The sequence below is a fragment of the Ischnura elegans genome, chromosome 8 (assembly GCF_921293095.1).
Source record: "Ischnura elegans chromosome 8, ioIscEleg1.1, whole genome shotgun sequence".
NCBI lineage: Eukaryota > Metazoa > Arthropoda > Insecta > Odonata > Coenagrionidae > Ischnura > Ischnura elegans.
Window position 1 is genome coordinate 15790549 of NC_060253.1, and position 15768 is coordinate 15806316.

Here is a 15768-nt window from a genome sequence, read left to right on the forward strand (position 1 = left end):
GCGGACCCGACCTGACCTGTCCAAAATTTCTCTGCCTCTCAAGAATTTTAGATTTTTATGGTTATCAATCATTTTAGGAAACACCTTGTTGAGGAGCTCATATTTAGATAAAACGAAATTGCACAAATTCCTAGGAAATTAAATCAATCTGCTCGAATCGTCGACAGGAACACGATCATCACTTACAATTAGAGTTGCTTGGAGATTTGTTTACAAACACGGTAGTGACGTTTTTTGACGACTACTCGAGCTGGGCTTACCTCAAATCAAATGATTTTAATATTTTTAATATGTTATAACTATTAAAATGCTTTCAATATAGTTACGAAGCTCAGAAATAAAATCGGTAAAAACAAATAATCTAGTTTTGGCAGACTTGAGAGCTATTCAGTGTTACCAACTCCTTTAAAAAATACCCCTAAGATCAATATTAATTTTTTTCGTGAACTTTTACTACTTTTTAATGCTTATTCTGTTTTACGGGGCTGAGAAGAATAAAAAAAACAATTATCGTTAAAATTGGTACAACCTTTCTCCCGTAATAAATTATGTAACAAACACGATTTTCGACTTTGTTTCATAGATATAGATTAAAATGCCTTTATTTGATTGATTTATAAAGGTATTATAAATGTTTTCTTTATTCAGTAATCCAGTAAAGTTTCTGTCTTTGGTTTGTTCACGATGGAAGAATTATCTCATTTTATTACCTTGTATTATTCGCCTAGGTTTATTGAAGATGACATATTCTGATTGTATGTTGATATTTAATTTTCATTTCAATTCTTGTATTTTCCAAAATGACTTTAATATGTTTGTTCTGTAGAATGTTAAAACACCTTAAGCACACTTCTTTTGTTAAATTGGTGCTTTTAGGGTGTACCCATTATTATCGTTATTATTACAGGAGTAAAATCAGGTCAAAATTCTCCCTCAATACTATTCAGCCCTGAAGACGATATCGAAGCGTTGGCAGAATTTCACTCCAAGACTCTGGTGGCAGCCTAGAGAGATTTTCATAGGGGTTCAAGTGGAGCATCTTGCAAGTCACTCCACCTGTTCCTCCTCCCACCATGAACTTCGATTCACAAGAGGGCCTATTCCCTTCCATTCCACCAATAAATCCCATTCTCTTCCTCCCCTTACCCCACTTGCAAAACAGTATTCCCTCCAACACGGATATTAACATTCTCACTCATCTCAGCTGTCATCCAGAGATTTCACAGTAGTTGCGATATTGTGAGCTTGCGACATTATGCTTTTTAATAACTTTATTTTCGGTAAACGAGTCGTTTTCCGAAACCTCGACCAACAAGACTGAATTAACCTAGTGTAGAACCCGAAAATAATTCATGATATCTATACTCTGATGAAAAGTTTAGAACTTTTTTCACATATTTCATATGTGACTGCGATATTCATTTTCATCTCCACACCTCGGAAATTGAAATCTACCTTTCGGCCATTTTTAAAATAATGGAATGGGTCACATTTAATTTTAAAAAGCTATTCGAAATGTGAAGATGTTGCTCTGTCTATAAAAATTACAATGAAAATAACCAATCAAATATTTTGCCTGTGACGAGATGAAGGAGACGACCGTGTCGATGCTTTCATTGTTGTTCGCGTGGTCTTTTCACTCTTTTTACCGTAGAAACTAAATGTTTACGTTTAAACAATGTTCCATGATTCATTGTTGTAGTTGAATAAACAATTTGTAAGCAGAAATATGACGAGACCCCATCGAGCTTCAATAGGATGCTTAAAGTTCAGCGTTCTACCTTTTCTGTGACGATAGTAGTTCGAAACGACGAAGGTAACACCTGAACAAATATTTCACCAAAGAAAATTACGACCACGAGAACAACTAGACTATTATTTCACCACAAAAACTAATACCCGATGAGACTGAGAAAAACTACTACCGTGTTTTTCTCAGTTCCGGAAGCGGCGCGATCCGTGAGGGTTCCTCCCGTAGCCCCCTGTTAGCCGGCCAGATTTGCGCGAGGACCTCTCTCGGTCACCTCACTCTCTCTTAAAAAATTCAAGAATTTACGAAGCTTGAGGCGGTCAAATGTCGGGCACAACACATGATGATTCATTCCGCTGTTCTGAAGAGGGTAATTAATGCCTAAATCACAACCAGGATCCATGTGACACTACAAATAACAACATGAGCGAAGTTTATGAGAAAACTCTGGAGGAATGCATTTTTCAATAAAAAGTTTCCAACAAGAAGTTTGTATTTTTTTCCGTAAAATACGATCCTGCAATAAAAAATATGGCTTTCCATTTAAGAAATGGAAGATACCCCTTCTTTGACCTTGAAAATCGACTTCAAGGTCATTTACAATATCACCATCGTATGTCCCCCTGTAAACCCTATAACTTTTATCTGAAACATTTTTTCTCATTTTGCTCAGATTTCGAGATATTCGGGGTGGGAACTTAAAATGGGAAACCCTGTATACGATTAGATTATCTAATAAAGGTATATCAATAAAAATTGGCGTACAAGCCAAGTGAGATTTAAGATCATTAGGTTAAAAACGATCATAAAGACACTCGAACATATTGTTCCTCGATCTAAAGGCTCATTAGTCCTTAATCCAGAAATTTCATTTTAAATATCAGTTCAGTGAAAGAGAAAATTGGCGAAAAAAAGGAAAAGAGATGGTTTGCTCAAAGGTCGCAATGAAATATGCGCTTAAGAATAACGTGATTAGGATTAATTTTAATCTTTAACACAAATTAATCGTATTTAATTTTAAGGTTCTGAAAATGGGACAAGCAATCAAAACAGTCCGTTTTAACAATATCCAAGCGACGGCCGATGAATTCCAATAATTCGGCAAAAATCTTGATTTAGGACTGTTTCTTGAACTAACAGAGTCTGACGTAATGTTTTAGACTTAAAGGAGTTTTGTCACTTTCACCCTCAACAGAAACGTCTCAAGACGGTAATTGGCTGAGAACACAGTGACGCGTGTAAGTCGTGACGGAGATGAAGAAGGCGCGCGAGAAAATGTTTCCATTTCGAAGCTACGGACACCTTCTAGAGGAGGGACATCTTTCCGTTATGGTTACAAATAAACCAGAACGATAGGAGAAGAAATAAGACTGAATTAGTCAGTGGATATATACAGGGTGTCCCGTTTATCTTGACCACCCGAAATAACTTTTTTTCCAAATGTAAATTCAAACAAGCAAATGTCCATTAGCCGTCAGGGGGACATTAATCAGCATGACTGCCTTCCTTTTAGCTTTGCTATTTAAAAAGATATGACCAGCGGTATGTCTTTTTTTAAATGGCACCCTATATTTATTTATGAATGACTGGTGTGCATTTTACTATGTTTTCATTTGTTCACAGTTAATGTCAGCAAGTGGAGTAGTTCCAATACCCGCGTACCTGCACTGAGCGCTAGTGAGTCACTCATTTTTCATAACACTGTGTTTATGTTAATGGTCCACAGTGCTACATTTTTGAATAAGTCTTTGCCATTTTAAAAAGACATACCGTTCTTCAATATTTGCTAATAACAAAGCTACAAGGAAGGCAATCATGCTGATTAATGTCCCCTTGACGGCTAATGGACATTTGCTTGACACATTTTTGAATTTACATCTGGACAAAAAGTTATTTCGGGAGGTCAAGATAAATGGGACACCCTGTATAGTAAGACAGCGGGTATGTATGCATGATAACAGAGTGGACAGAATGGACTATTGGGAACGACAGACAGAATGTTGATAGCCGCAATAGTGGACACAGTCTGGTTAGAGGAAGGATAGGAAAGCGAAGGTATGAAAACAAAAATATAAAAATCGCGGAAAGAGGAAAAACTGAGAAATATTACGAATCGAAAAAATGATGATGAGGAGAAATGTTGGAAAAATATGAGATGCTGTAAGGTTTCACTTATTTCAGGGACATGTAAAAATTTGATTAGAAGAAAATAACTGGAAGAACGTAAAAGAGAATTCCAACGATGGAGAAACATCAAAACAAGTCACTCCAAAAATTCCTCTTCGCCCAAATTGCCCAAAAACAACAATGCCTCAACAAGGGGTAGTCAAGAATCATAAAAGACCTTTTCATGGATTTTATCCATTGAATGGCCGATATGAGGATTCTTTTGACTCAAAATAGGGACATAATGAGAAACATGTTTTTTTCCTCTCTTAACGGAAAAGGAAAATAATATGATGATGAAGAGAGGGAAAGATCTTTGATGGTAAGGTAGCATCAAGCCATATTACAGCGCCCAGCCATTCGCCTTCACAAAATTAATTATCATGGAAGGTGATTATTATAGAACAATGCGTTTGACGCGATTCATCAGAAAGCTAAGCCAAGAGGAATTTTCTTTTATACTCTTATTCCAAGCTCCCAGCCTATCAGCTGTCTTCTTGGCGTTGCACGAACGGGTTGATTCTTATACTATACTTTAAGTTTTTGGATTGAAGATTTCAGTCAGAGCATTGCGGGGTTAGGAAGGGAAAGGAATATGAGAAGGGATTAGCAACTACATAAAGGTATTTTAGGGTATTTGTGCTTAGGATTAGGCGGTATTGCATAGTGCCACAGATTCTCAATTAATTTATTTTTAGTTCTTTTAAAAGAATTTTGAAATTGAGTTAGAGCAGATTATAACCCTTTCTAACCCAGAGCTGATTATGGGAGAAATTACATTTCTAGACTTCTCATGTGAAAAATGTGAAAATTTTCTTTTCAATCATAATTATTGTGGCAGCTACAGATTTCGCCATTAAACTATGCAGCACAGAAAAATAACTAGTTTAAATCTGCCCTGAATATATGTGAAAATGTACCCATTTTTGATGTTGCTTAGAAGCAAAATTGGGTTATAAAAGGGTTAATGATATTAGAATCGGACAAATTTTGAGATCATTGCGAATTTGCCGGTTGCTGATGAACCGGGGAGCACCTATGATTTTGCGGATTATTTTACATTAATAAGTTCAACAGATTCAGGCTTCAATTGGCGGAAGTTAGACGTATTTAAGTAAATAAAAGATCGTAGCACTTTTCCGCAAGAGTTTTTAATGCGTACAACGCGTTTCGGCTCACTGAGCCATCATCTGGTACAAGACTGGTCTCGTACAAGACTGGTCTCGTACAAGACTGGTCTGGGAGTTGGTCTGGTACAAGGTCTTGTACCAGATGACGGCTCAGTGAGCCGAAACGCGTTGTACGCATTAAAAACTCTTGTGGAAAAGTGCTACGATCTTTTATTTACATTAATAGTTACATAAAAAGAAAATAAATAATAAATTATACATATGCGTAAAAAATTATAAAACTAATCTCACAAGTAACGATGACAATATTTAAAGATTGCAGTGCATACAAAAAGGGGGGCATCAGAATGAAAGTCTTCGCTAAGTCTAGGGGTTTGATGTTGTTGTCAGTTGAAACCGGTGCGGGAGGCAAAGAGGCCAATAAAAGAAGGAGTATTTGAGAGGGAGCTGATTAGGCAATTCAAGCGGTAGAAAAGGGATCCTTGCGAAATTGACAGAGTCGGAATTTGGGCTGGTGTAAAGTTTCTGTATTGCGGGTCGTCCAGGATGGAATGTGGAGTAGAAAGAATGGGATGAGATCAATAGATCTGAAAGACACGTTCATAATGCAATGAAGAAATTTGATGATGTTGTATGTCAATCGGCGGATGTCAATCAATTACCCTCAGAGAGAGAACTAATCATGAGATTCAGATGAGATTATGAGGTGAAAACAGAGCGAGAATTAGCGAGGGGTTTGTTTGATTTTGAACCGACTGGAACATTAGAGTGAAATTTTAGGAACGCGGACTGTCATAGCCTTTTCTTTAAGTGGTTAATGCACTTTTATCAGAGCTAATTCAAACCGTGAACCGATGAAGAAGACATCTTGAGAAGAAAAATTATATGGATATAATGGAAGGTTATTGATTGATCGATTGGATGTCAAAAAATGGAATGGATATTAATGTAAAAAATGCAAATTCATTACTTTTGACAGGAAATTAAGTGCAGCTGGGAGAGACTACTGATATTCAGGGATGGTAATTTCAAAAAGTGACCTGTGTAAAAACCTAGGGGTATATTTAATGAAAAATTTAGGAGGAAAATGTGGAGCAGTTAACAAAAACGGCGTTTAAAATGTTACATTGGATGATGAGAAATCTAAAGGAAAGCGATCGTACTACAAAGGAAAAGGCGTATAAGACACTATAATAATCCGAGAGATTTTAGAATCCGCGTCACTTGTTTAGTACCCGCATGAAAAGGAACAAACAGAATCCATCAAGAAGGTGCAAAGAAAGGCAGCAAGGTATGTTGTAATGGGGAAGCATAAAAAGACCGAGAGTGTCAGTAAAATGCTGAAAGTACTGGGATGGGACACACTAGGACGGAGATGGAATACAAATACGCTTTGCGCACTCTTCCGCATACTTACGGGGAAATAGGCATGGGGGGAACTACGGAAGAAGAATGAATACCCCAGCTATATTGGTAGGAATGATCACCAATACAAGATAAAATGCCGGCCGCAAAGTACTAACGTAAAGAAATTCCCGTACCTCAACAGGACGATTACCGAATGGAATAGACTCCCTGCAGAACTGTTTCAGCCCTATCCTGGCAATGTAAAGATTTTCAAGAGGAGGCGTAAAAGATTTATCATGGAAAATTGATTTCATTGCTATTTTAAATTTTCACTGATCTAGTTTCATTTGGGTGATGTATTTTCATTTAATGCATTTTAATTAAATATAAACTGTTACCACCTGGCTAATAGCCAACTAGTAACCTTTATAACAATAATATAAATATTCGGAAGCCATGTTACCATCACCAGGTTTTCTGTTTGTATGAATATGAAATGTTACGGAGAACTTAAGTCTAGTTTAACCCTTCCGTAACTGTGCGGAATAACTCAGTTACTGAGTTACCCCGCACAGTTGTTGGCGGGAAGAAAAATATACTTGTTTGTTACATAAGTGGAGGGATAAAAGTTGAATACAATAAATATTATTATAAATGATTAATTCAATAACGCCAATATTCTACGTGATGGCACCTTTTGCAGTACCTTTTGTACTTGTTTTTTTCATAGCATGTTAGTAAGTGTACAGTTACAATAGCAAAATATGAAAGATTCCTGCAATTTCGTACAAAATCAACGTAAAAACCTAAATGTAGCCTACAATGTATTTATAAATTATACAAAACAAGTTTTATATCATTAAAAAAAGAGTCATTGTTATGATTACAGGAAAGACTAAAAAACAACATATAATTTATGAATTATAAATGGGTTACCTCAGATACCCCACAAAGTCGTTCGCGTAGGTTTTCTAAGCACAGTCACGAATGGGTTAAGAAGTTGAGTTTGCGGCTAGTTCTTCGTATGAATGATAGATAGCGTCCATACCACGTTAATTTTTTTCTCCGTTTCTGTGAAGATTAATTTTTTGATAAGAACTTGATTTAAATTTGTTGATAATTTTTGCGATAACCCGGCCGTAATTCCACCAAACTAAAAGGCACTTCGCAAAGTTGCAAAAATAAATGGATCCCATCGCATTTTTTTCACGCCGAATTATTTAATGCCACTTTGGTAAACAATAATTGAATGTTATCATTCTACGAATAGCAGACAAACGAAACGAGGTGGAACAAGTATGTCTTCACGTTTTGACATTTTAGGAGCCACATTGAACAATAGAAAAAAGTATTGGCTAAGATGAGGAAAAATAAACAACGAGAAAGAGCGAAAAAGAGGAATATTTTCATTGGTAGACGATAATTAACTCGGTGTAACAAAAAATTGTGCTATTCATACTTCGCCACTTGGAGGACCAGAAAATTCGTCCTCAAAAATATGAATAGAGCAAGTGTAGAATAAGTAAATACCCTACGAAAGAGATAACAGTGTACACCATGTAATTAAATACCTTCAATGATACAAACTAAGAGAGCGGGACCAGGTATTTATTATTTGAGTCAAAAATTCATTCCACAACATATTTTGTAGGCCTCTACATTTAAAAAATTACTTCCCCCTTCGTGTAGGAAAGAGTCTGAAAGTACAAAAAACTTGGTTCACTATCGCGTACCCAATTACCAACGGAGCAAAAAAAATCGATACATAGGATGAATACAGACATGCTAACAAGACGAATGTACGACGGTTGTAAGACGAGTTCACGAACTTCAACATAAGTAATCAAAAGTAAAATGACAAAATTTCTCCTAATGAACTGTGAGGCAAACTTAACATCTTTGGCCTGTTGGATCGTGCGCTGAAATAAATCAAATCGCGGGAGGTGATGGACATTCAACGTCAAGCCTTGAAAACTCAGAAACTCGTCTCCAGAAAAGGGCTTCGGAATAACTCCGGATGATTTTTTTGGGGAATTGGGTCAACGAGATCGATATCGCAATGAGGGAGTTTGGTACCTCATTTTTATCATTTTCAAGGAGAACAAATTGGTACACCCTTATCCTGTATCGGTAGCAGAAAAAAAATTGAAGGCAGTAACGAAGGGGAGAGCATTGAGGAGGCCCCAATTCGTCCCGCACAGACTTCATTTATGTTGCCATTTCGCGCGCTTGTTGATAGGCTTCCGGAAATGCCCGCAGAGCAGCGCTGAACGCATATCGATCCTTGTCATTCTCAAAATTTGCAATAGATTAAACATGCACTCGCGAGTTTAAGCATTTTAAAGTATAAAATTCTATAGAATCGTCAAAGCACTGCAAGTAAAAAGTGACTTTGTACATAGTCACGCGCACGGGTGAAAAAATACACCCAGGATGACTTTCTCCAAGAAAATATCATTTGCCCGAGCCGGAATTCGATCCCCGATCTCCGGATCAGGTATGCAACCACTTACTTCACAAATAACTTAATGAAAATTCACTCAGCACCTCGATCATTCCTAAAACTTAACTTCCGTACGCTCGACAAAGAAAGTGCTAAATCTCAGCCACTTGATTTGCTGACGAGTTTTACGGTTTCGTTCAATGGTATTAGGCTCAACTATGTGGTTGTTAATACTCGAAAATGAAAAGGAGAATTCGTTGATTTCCACTGATTTATCTCGTACGTACGACATGTTTCGAACCATAGAGGTCATCATCAAGTACCTGATAATTTACGTTTGCTTACGAAGTTTTACGATTGCTGCACCCACATGCTTCTCAACAGCTTTACTACTGTTGTGTTATAGGACAATGTGTGCCTCAATATACAACGATAATTTATAATCAAATTAAAATAAATTTCATCAGTTTCGAGAACATGGTCAGCCATCGTCAGGGCTTAAAAGCCATCTTCTTCCAAGGTGAATTTGAGACTAGGTTATTTATTTAAAAAATAGGGTGATGACCTCTGTCCACACTGAGGCTTGGGAATGGTCTTTTCCTGTAACTGGTAGCGTACCTGACTAGCCGGGTTCGAATCCTGTCAAATGATTTTCCATGTCGAATTTTCCCCTTGGTGCCTATATATTCTATTATCAAATATACAAATGTTGGCTTAAAGCCATTATCACTGGTACAATTCGGATCGCTCAACTGTCAGCAACGCGTGAGGTGAATTTTTTAAAGACACGATGCGGGTTGAGTGATAACACATGAAAAGGTCGAAAGAAGAACTCTCTTTTTTTATTTACTACTAGTGATTGCCATAGTCACGAATATTGGATTCGCCACTTGGCCAGTAGATACCGTAAGCGCATTAAAAAAATTGATTTGCAAAATTCTCCACTAGCTGACGGCACATCGATCCGAATTTCACGGGAAATAAGCTACAATTACGCCTACGTAAATCAATATTTAAATTCATGATTATTCGGGGTGGAGAAAAATTGTGTCGCGAAATTTTAACCCTGGATAGCTGATGACAGTGGGAACAAAAATTACTGATAATATTATATTTCGGTCGAAAACGTAACATTTTTGAACCACAGAAACTTTGAGCCAAGTGCTGCGATCGGCCGCGAGTTTGCCTTGTTGCCGGATGTCTTGGATACACCGCGATCTCCGGCAGGCAAAGCATTTGTAGTCACGAGTTGTCCAGAGCAACCGGCAACAGGGCAAACTTGCGGCCAATCGGATTGTTTGGCTAAACGTTTCTGTACTTCAAAAATGGTGCGTTTTCGACCTAAACATCACAGATAATTTTGGTTCCTACATGTATCAGCTATCCAGAGTTTAATTTTGCGACAATTTTACTCCACCCTGCATATGTCAAGAGGTCGAGAAGGAATACATGATATCAATAATGCCTAACCTAGATTTTCATGAATGCCGTGGAAATTAATATGAAAATATGTTTTCGGTCGGTTACTTCTGTACCACGTGAAACAAAATATGTATGTATTGTCTCAGCAAATTTTACGTAATTTTGGCATCTAAAGGTCAGCAGCGGCAAGTGTCGGGTTCGAAGAAAAAAGCCACAATACATTTAATATGGTTTCGACGGTCTTCGACTCCGGAATTATCATTCCAATGTATAATGATAAATTTATTGCTCCAAAATGTCTAAACACAATTTTCCTCCACCTTGTATAATTCATTAAAGTCAGTGAATAATAGCACATTTAGAGGCAGATTTTAGAATATTCTATATTTCGTAATAATTTGCAGGGGGGAGTGACTTACCTGCCCTGGGTCGAACCCCGCTGTCCTGGTTGCTGCCACTCGACGAGGAAGCCATGGCTCCGTCGACGTCCTCAGTCACTATCACAGGCAATGGCTGCGAACCGAGCTCCTGCAAAGATGAGAGAGAATAATTAAGTAAAAGCAATTAATTCAAAAAATATATATAATAATAATAAGGATTATAATATTTTCCCCAAAAAAAAGTTTTTGAACACAAATTCAGATGGCGATTTTCGGATTCGTAGACACATAAATTTTCACTTATCAATAAGGGTATTTGTGAATGGAACTCACTACCAAAGGAAGTCTTAAATCCTTACCTAAAAACAGGAAATAGTTTTAAGGAGGAGCTCAAAAGACTCAATGTTATCGCAAATTGAAAGTAAGAATAGCCTCTCATTGCAGTGATTGAATTTTTTTGTTGTGAGACTTGGGTTTTTAAATTTCAATTGTGATTTTCTTCTTATTTATTATTATTTTTTGTGGATTTGCGCTTCTCGCTGGGTGTTTTTTACGCTACTTATTGTTTGCCTAATAATGTAACCAAATTACAAGCTTCACAATTTAGCTAATAATTACTTGCCATCTGGCCATTCGCCTATTTTCAATGTGTCTATAAATAAATGAATAAATTAACATATTTGTTAGTTAGCTGCCCTACAAGGCACAAGCACTGTTTTTAGGGTACAAACAAGTTTTCTCATGCATTACTCAAATGATGTAAGGGCATTTCATTATATATAAAAATATTTCAAAAGGAAAAACGAATAAAATTTCTTGAAAATACAACTTGAATCAGCTAACAAAAGGTAAAGGGAAAAAAACTTAACGAAATTCATTTTCACTGTTTATGTAAGACATTAACCATTGTTTAGCTACTCAAAGAAAAGTTGCACCAAATGTCTCCTCTTTACTTTTGTTTGGTAGTTTATTATATAATTTGGTCCCATGAACAAAAGGAAACTTTTGAAAAGCGTGAGGTACACATAGGCACAAGGATCCAGTAGCCTCTACGACAAACGTACCTCTAAAACGATTCGACGAACTCTGAAATAAGTAATCAAAGGAAATCTGAAGTAAGTAATAGCGTTACCCAGATGTTAAGCGAATTAGGCTGGGAGCCGCTGGAGACTCGGAGGCTGCGCGCTAGGCTTAGATTGCTTGAACAATTGAGAATTGATATATTTAAGAGCGACACGGAGAACATAATAATAGACCCCCACCATATTTCCATGTCTGACAGAAGCGATAAATTAAGAGAGATGTTTTGCCGGACGGATAGATATGGGAATTCGTTTTTCCCCCGAACCATATAGGACTTCAATAAATGCTAGTCGTAATTTCCTTAGAGCACTTCTTTTTTATTTGAAAAAGGCTGGTGTCCTAACACCCCCTGCCAGGCGTGTAGACGTGGATGATCAACGGTCAAATGATAGCATTCCTCCAAATGAGATTTTCATTTATTTTACCGAGAGGCCGAGTCCACAACTTTGCGAAGTTAAATTCACGCGTGGGCTGATAAAATCCGAATAAAGGTAGATGGTAGACATTCAACGCCCAAGACTCCAGGCTTGGGAGTTGATACATTTTTTGATGCATACAACAGGGAGATGATACAGTTGATTCACAGTCGTCAGGTTTTTTTTAGTCGTTTGCAAAATTATCTATTTGACAATGCGGCGAGCTTCCCCAATCAACTCACGAAGCTTAAACTAAGGAGTACATTCGATTAACCAGATAGAGGCAGGAACTGGTCAATCAGAGATTTAGAAAGCTACATTTGACGGCCAGGAATAACTATAAATAACGCACGATTACACGAACTTGACGTCAGAAGGGTTACTCTCCATTTCCGACTGAAAATGACAACATTCAGGAGCTGTCGTATCTTCGGATACGTCATTCATCGCTCTAAGCTTCTGCATTCATACTATTACATGCCGCCCACCGCGCAAAGAGTTTTGATTCACGGTGCGGCAGTTGTTAAGGATGCCATAATTCCTATTGGCCAGCTCTCTGAGGAGGCTTTAGATGCACGGAATAAATACATACGAAGACTTAAGAGACCATCACTCTTGAGAAAAACATTCAGGTTAGCCACCAATCACGACCTTTTTCAAACATTGCTTTTAACCTCTGACCCATATATTTCATGCACTTCTGAAGGTAGTACCAAGAAGGTGGCAACAAGAAAACATCAGAACTAGAAAGCAAACTTCTTTTGACAAACGAAACTGATGCAAGAGCTGAAATTATGTACGAGGAAGATTCTGAATCCGATCTGGAGTAATAATCTGGAGGATAATCCCTCTGCCCTTAGGTAGGAAAACGACTGAAATGTCGGCAACCTTGTCATCATTGACCCGGTGGAAAACCCGAATACCCCTCCACAACGCTGCACACCGGGAGAACACCAGAGAATACCAGATCATATGGTTGGCGATGCCTTTTCGCGTGTAAAACGTCTATTAAGGATCTTACTGCAGAAGAAAAATGGTTCATAGCGCAGTATTGATTCATCTCCTAGCAACAGTCCATACGTTCATAGTCATAGGCCAAGTATGTCGACCAGAAAAATTCTTAAGCTTGCAAAGAATTCTCTATTTCAGGGAAAAAATTAAAATAAGATAGAAAGACTAAGAGTAAGAAACATGACTCTCGGGGTTATTTTCCATGCTTGAAGGTAACGAACGTAAAGCCAAAATTACAAGATCATTTCCTAAGTCCCTTCTGAGCGACAGCTACCGCGATCGCACCAATGATGGCGCAAAAATTGCCGATTCACGCTATCATTTTTCGCGATGTCTGAGGGATGGAAATCGTATCCCTTTCTCCATCATTCGGTACGTCCCTTTTTCCGTCTCTGAAACCATTGCTGGTACCAGTTTCGATGAAATTGATATGGTCTTCCTGCTTTCTCGAATTTCAAAGTCGAAGCTAAAGTTCGCTTATTAGGAACACAAGACGCGAGTTTTTTTAGAAATAGAAAATAGAAATAGGAAATGAAATTTATTATTCCGGGACAAGTGTATCCCTTAGGAACACACATGATTATAAATATAATAGAGACAGAAATATTACAAAAAATATGTAGATTTACATTGAACATCGATGTCTGAGAATACGACTTAATATACGACAAAATAGAACAAATAATAACATATGTATATATATAATTATCAGAAAGACAAACGTATGAGCTCATAAATACATCTGGTTTTATTAACTTTAGCACAATATTCAGTTAACTTACAATATTCAATTCACATGTAGCAATATTTTATAGTATTTCTTTTTGAATTAACTTGCATTTTTAGATTTTTTTAAATCGTATGAGACTTCATTCCATATTTCCCCAGAGGTGACATAGAAAGACCTAGCGCAAATAGATGTTCGATAGTGTGGTATGTAAAGTTCTTCCATGTGGCGTGTTGGACGTTTATTTGTTCTAGAATTATATTGTAAATTTTGGTGTAAATATGTGGGAAGTCTGTCGTCATTAACTTGTACATAAATGTTGCCTCATGAACCATAAGTTTTTTAGGGGTTTGAGTTCGAATTAGACGTTGCACGAATCAATATACCTGATAAATATGCGGTAGGTATGAAGGCAAGAGTATCTGCAATATCCCAGAAGAAAAGGTAACTTATAAGCGTCCCTGCCTGTTCAATTATTCATCACGTACTACATCCGTCAAACCAGCTTTATCCTGCAGCGATGCACGGGCTCTGTTTGGAGGCGGACTGCAATTCTGTGCAAAAGCTGTGCAATTGATAAAAATTTTAACCGTCAAAAATGATCGCACGTGCTGCCTCTGATGACCCAGCAACAGCGTAAGAATGCAACGTCATCTGGTTCTGATATGCACAGAGAATTTCAAGTTGATAGCTAATAAGAAAGTGGTTACATTTTAGGTGAAAGATTTTAACCGGAAGCACAAACAAACATATTACAGAGTTAATGAAAACTAATAAAAAAACAGTGGTAGGATTGGATTTCATAATAAGGAGTCCGTAACAATCACAATAAAATGATCGTAGTCAGTTAATGAAGTTAAGTTGTGATTTGCAGATAATTACGAGGACCAAAACGAAAACTTTTTGCCAGGACACCAGAGATGCCGCAGAGGTTTACGTAAGCGAATAATGAACCGAAATAATTCGAAAATGCTTTGGCTCCAGCTCAGCAGCGCATATATCGCCGCATATTTCACAGAAGAGAACACACTCGTATTGGGATAGAAATTTTTTTTCATTGCTTGGCGACGGAATCCGGCAAAGCAGCAGTATAAGCATCGCATTCGGAGTTTTTTTTTCATTTATTTTCTATGATCTTTCGCAGATGAGGACGCGTATTTGCGAGGCGAAGATATATCTGCACACATTTCCGTCGCAAAGGGCAGCCGTCGCCACTAGTCTTGACCTAGATATCTTTCCGACATTTCCCGGACGGAACGACTAAGTAAATAAATCCAACAGAAAAACAATTTTACGCCAAAGTCACAATTTTCTCGGTGATATAAAAATATTTTTTTCCTTAAATAAAAGATTTAAAATTAAAATGTTTTCACAATTTTTTAAAATTGCTATAAATTGGGAATAAGAATAACGCATTTTTTAAACAGCAAATATGAAGATAGAGACTAAATTTAGTAAATAATTGAAATGTTCGTATTGATATGTGTACTATTCACGAGTATTTTTGAGTGTCAACCACCAGTTTCAATTCTTAGCAGTATCTTTGCGGTAAGATTCGATACCATTATACAACTCACATTTTTCTTTTCGGCACTTTAAAAGTACTTTTACTCCAAATTGAGGGCTGGATTTTTACAATAAAATTGAAGAAAAAGTGCAGTTTCTAATTCTTCCCAACGGTTTCCTTATAACTTTCTCATTTTTCTATAAATCATTCTCCTTAAGACAAAATCTCACAGTTTTTTTAGAAATAAACTCAGGCATATCATTTTGACAACCAGTGATGACAATGCCATGAGTGTGACTTTGAGTGTTATACCATCTGTATTCAAACAGTTTTGAGTGCCGGACCTGAATAGTTATATTTTTATAGTAATGCACTGACAGCGCATG

General features: G+C 37.2%; 1 protein-coding gene across 4 annotated transcripts in view; it reads right to left on the bottom strand.

Annotated features, from left to right (window-relative positions):
• Positions 1-15768, bottom strand: part of LOC124163225 — a 794093-nt gene that overhangs the window by 351366 nt on the left and 426959 nt on the right. For all 4 annotated transcript variants that reach the window (XM_046539977.1, XM_046539976.1, XM_046539974.1 and 1 more), the window contains one exon: positions 10678-10786. In XM_046539977.1, the coding sequence (XP_046395933.1) occupies positions 10678-10786 (109 nt within the window). The remainder of the gene's footprint in view (positions 1-10677; positions 10787-15768) is intronic.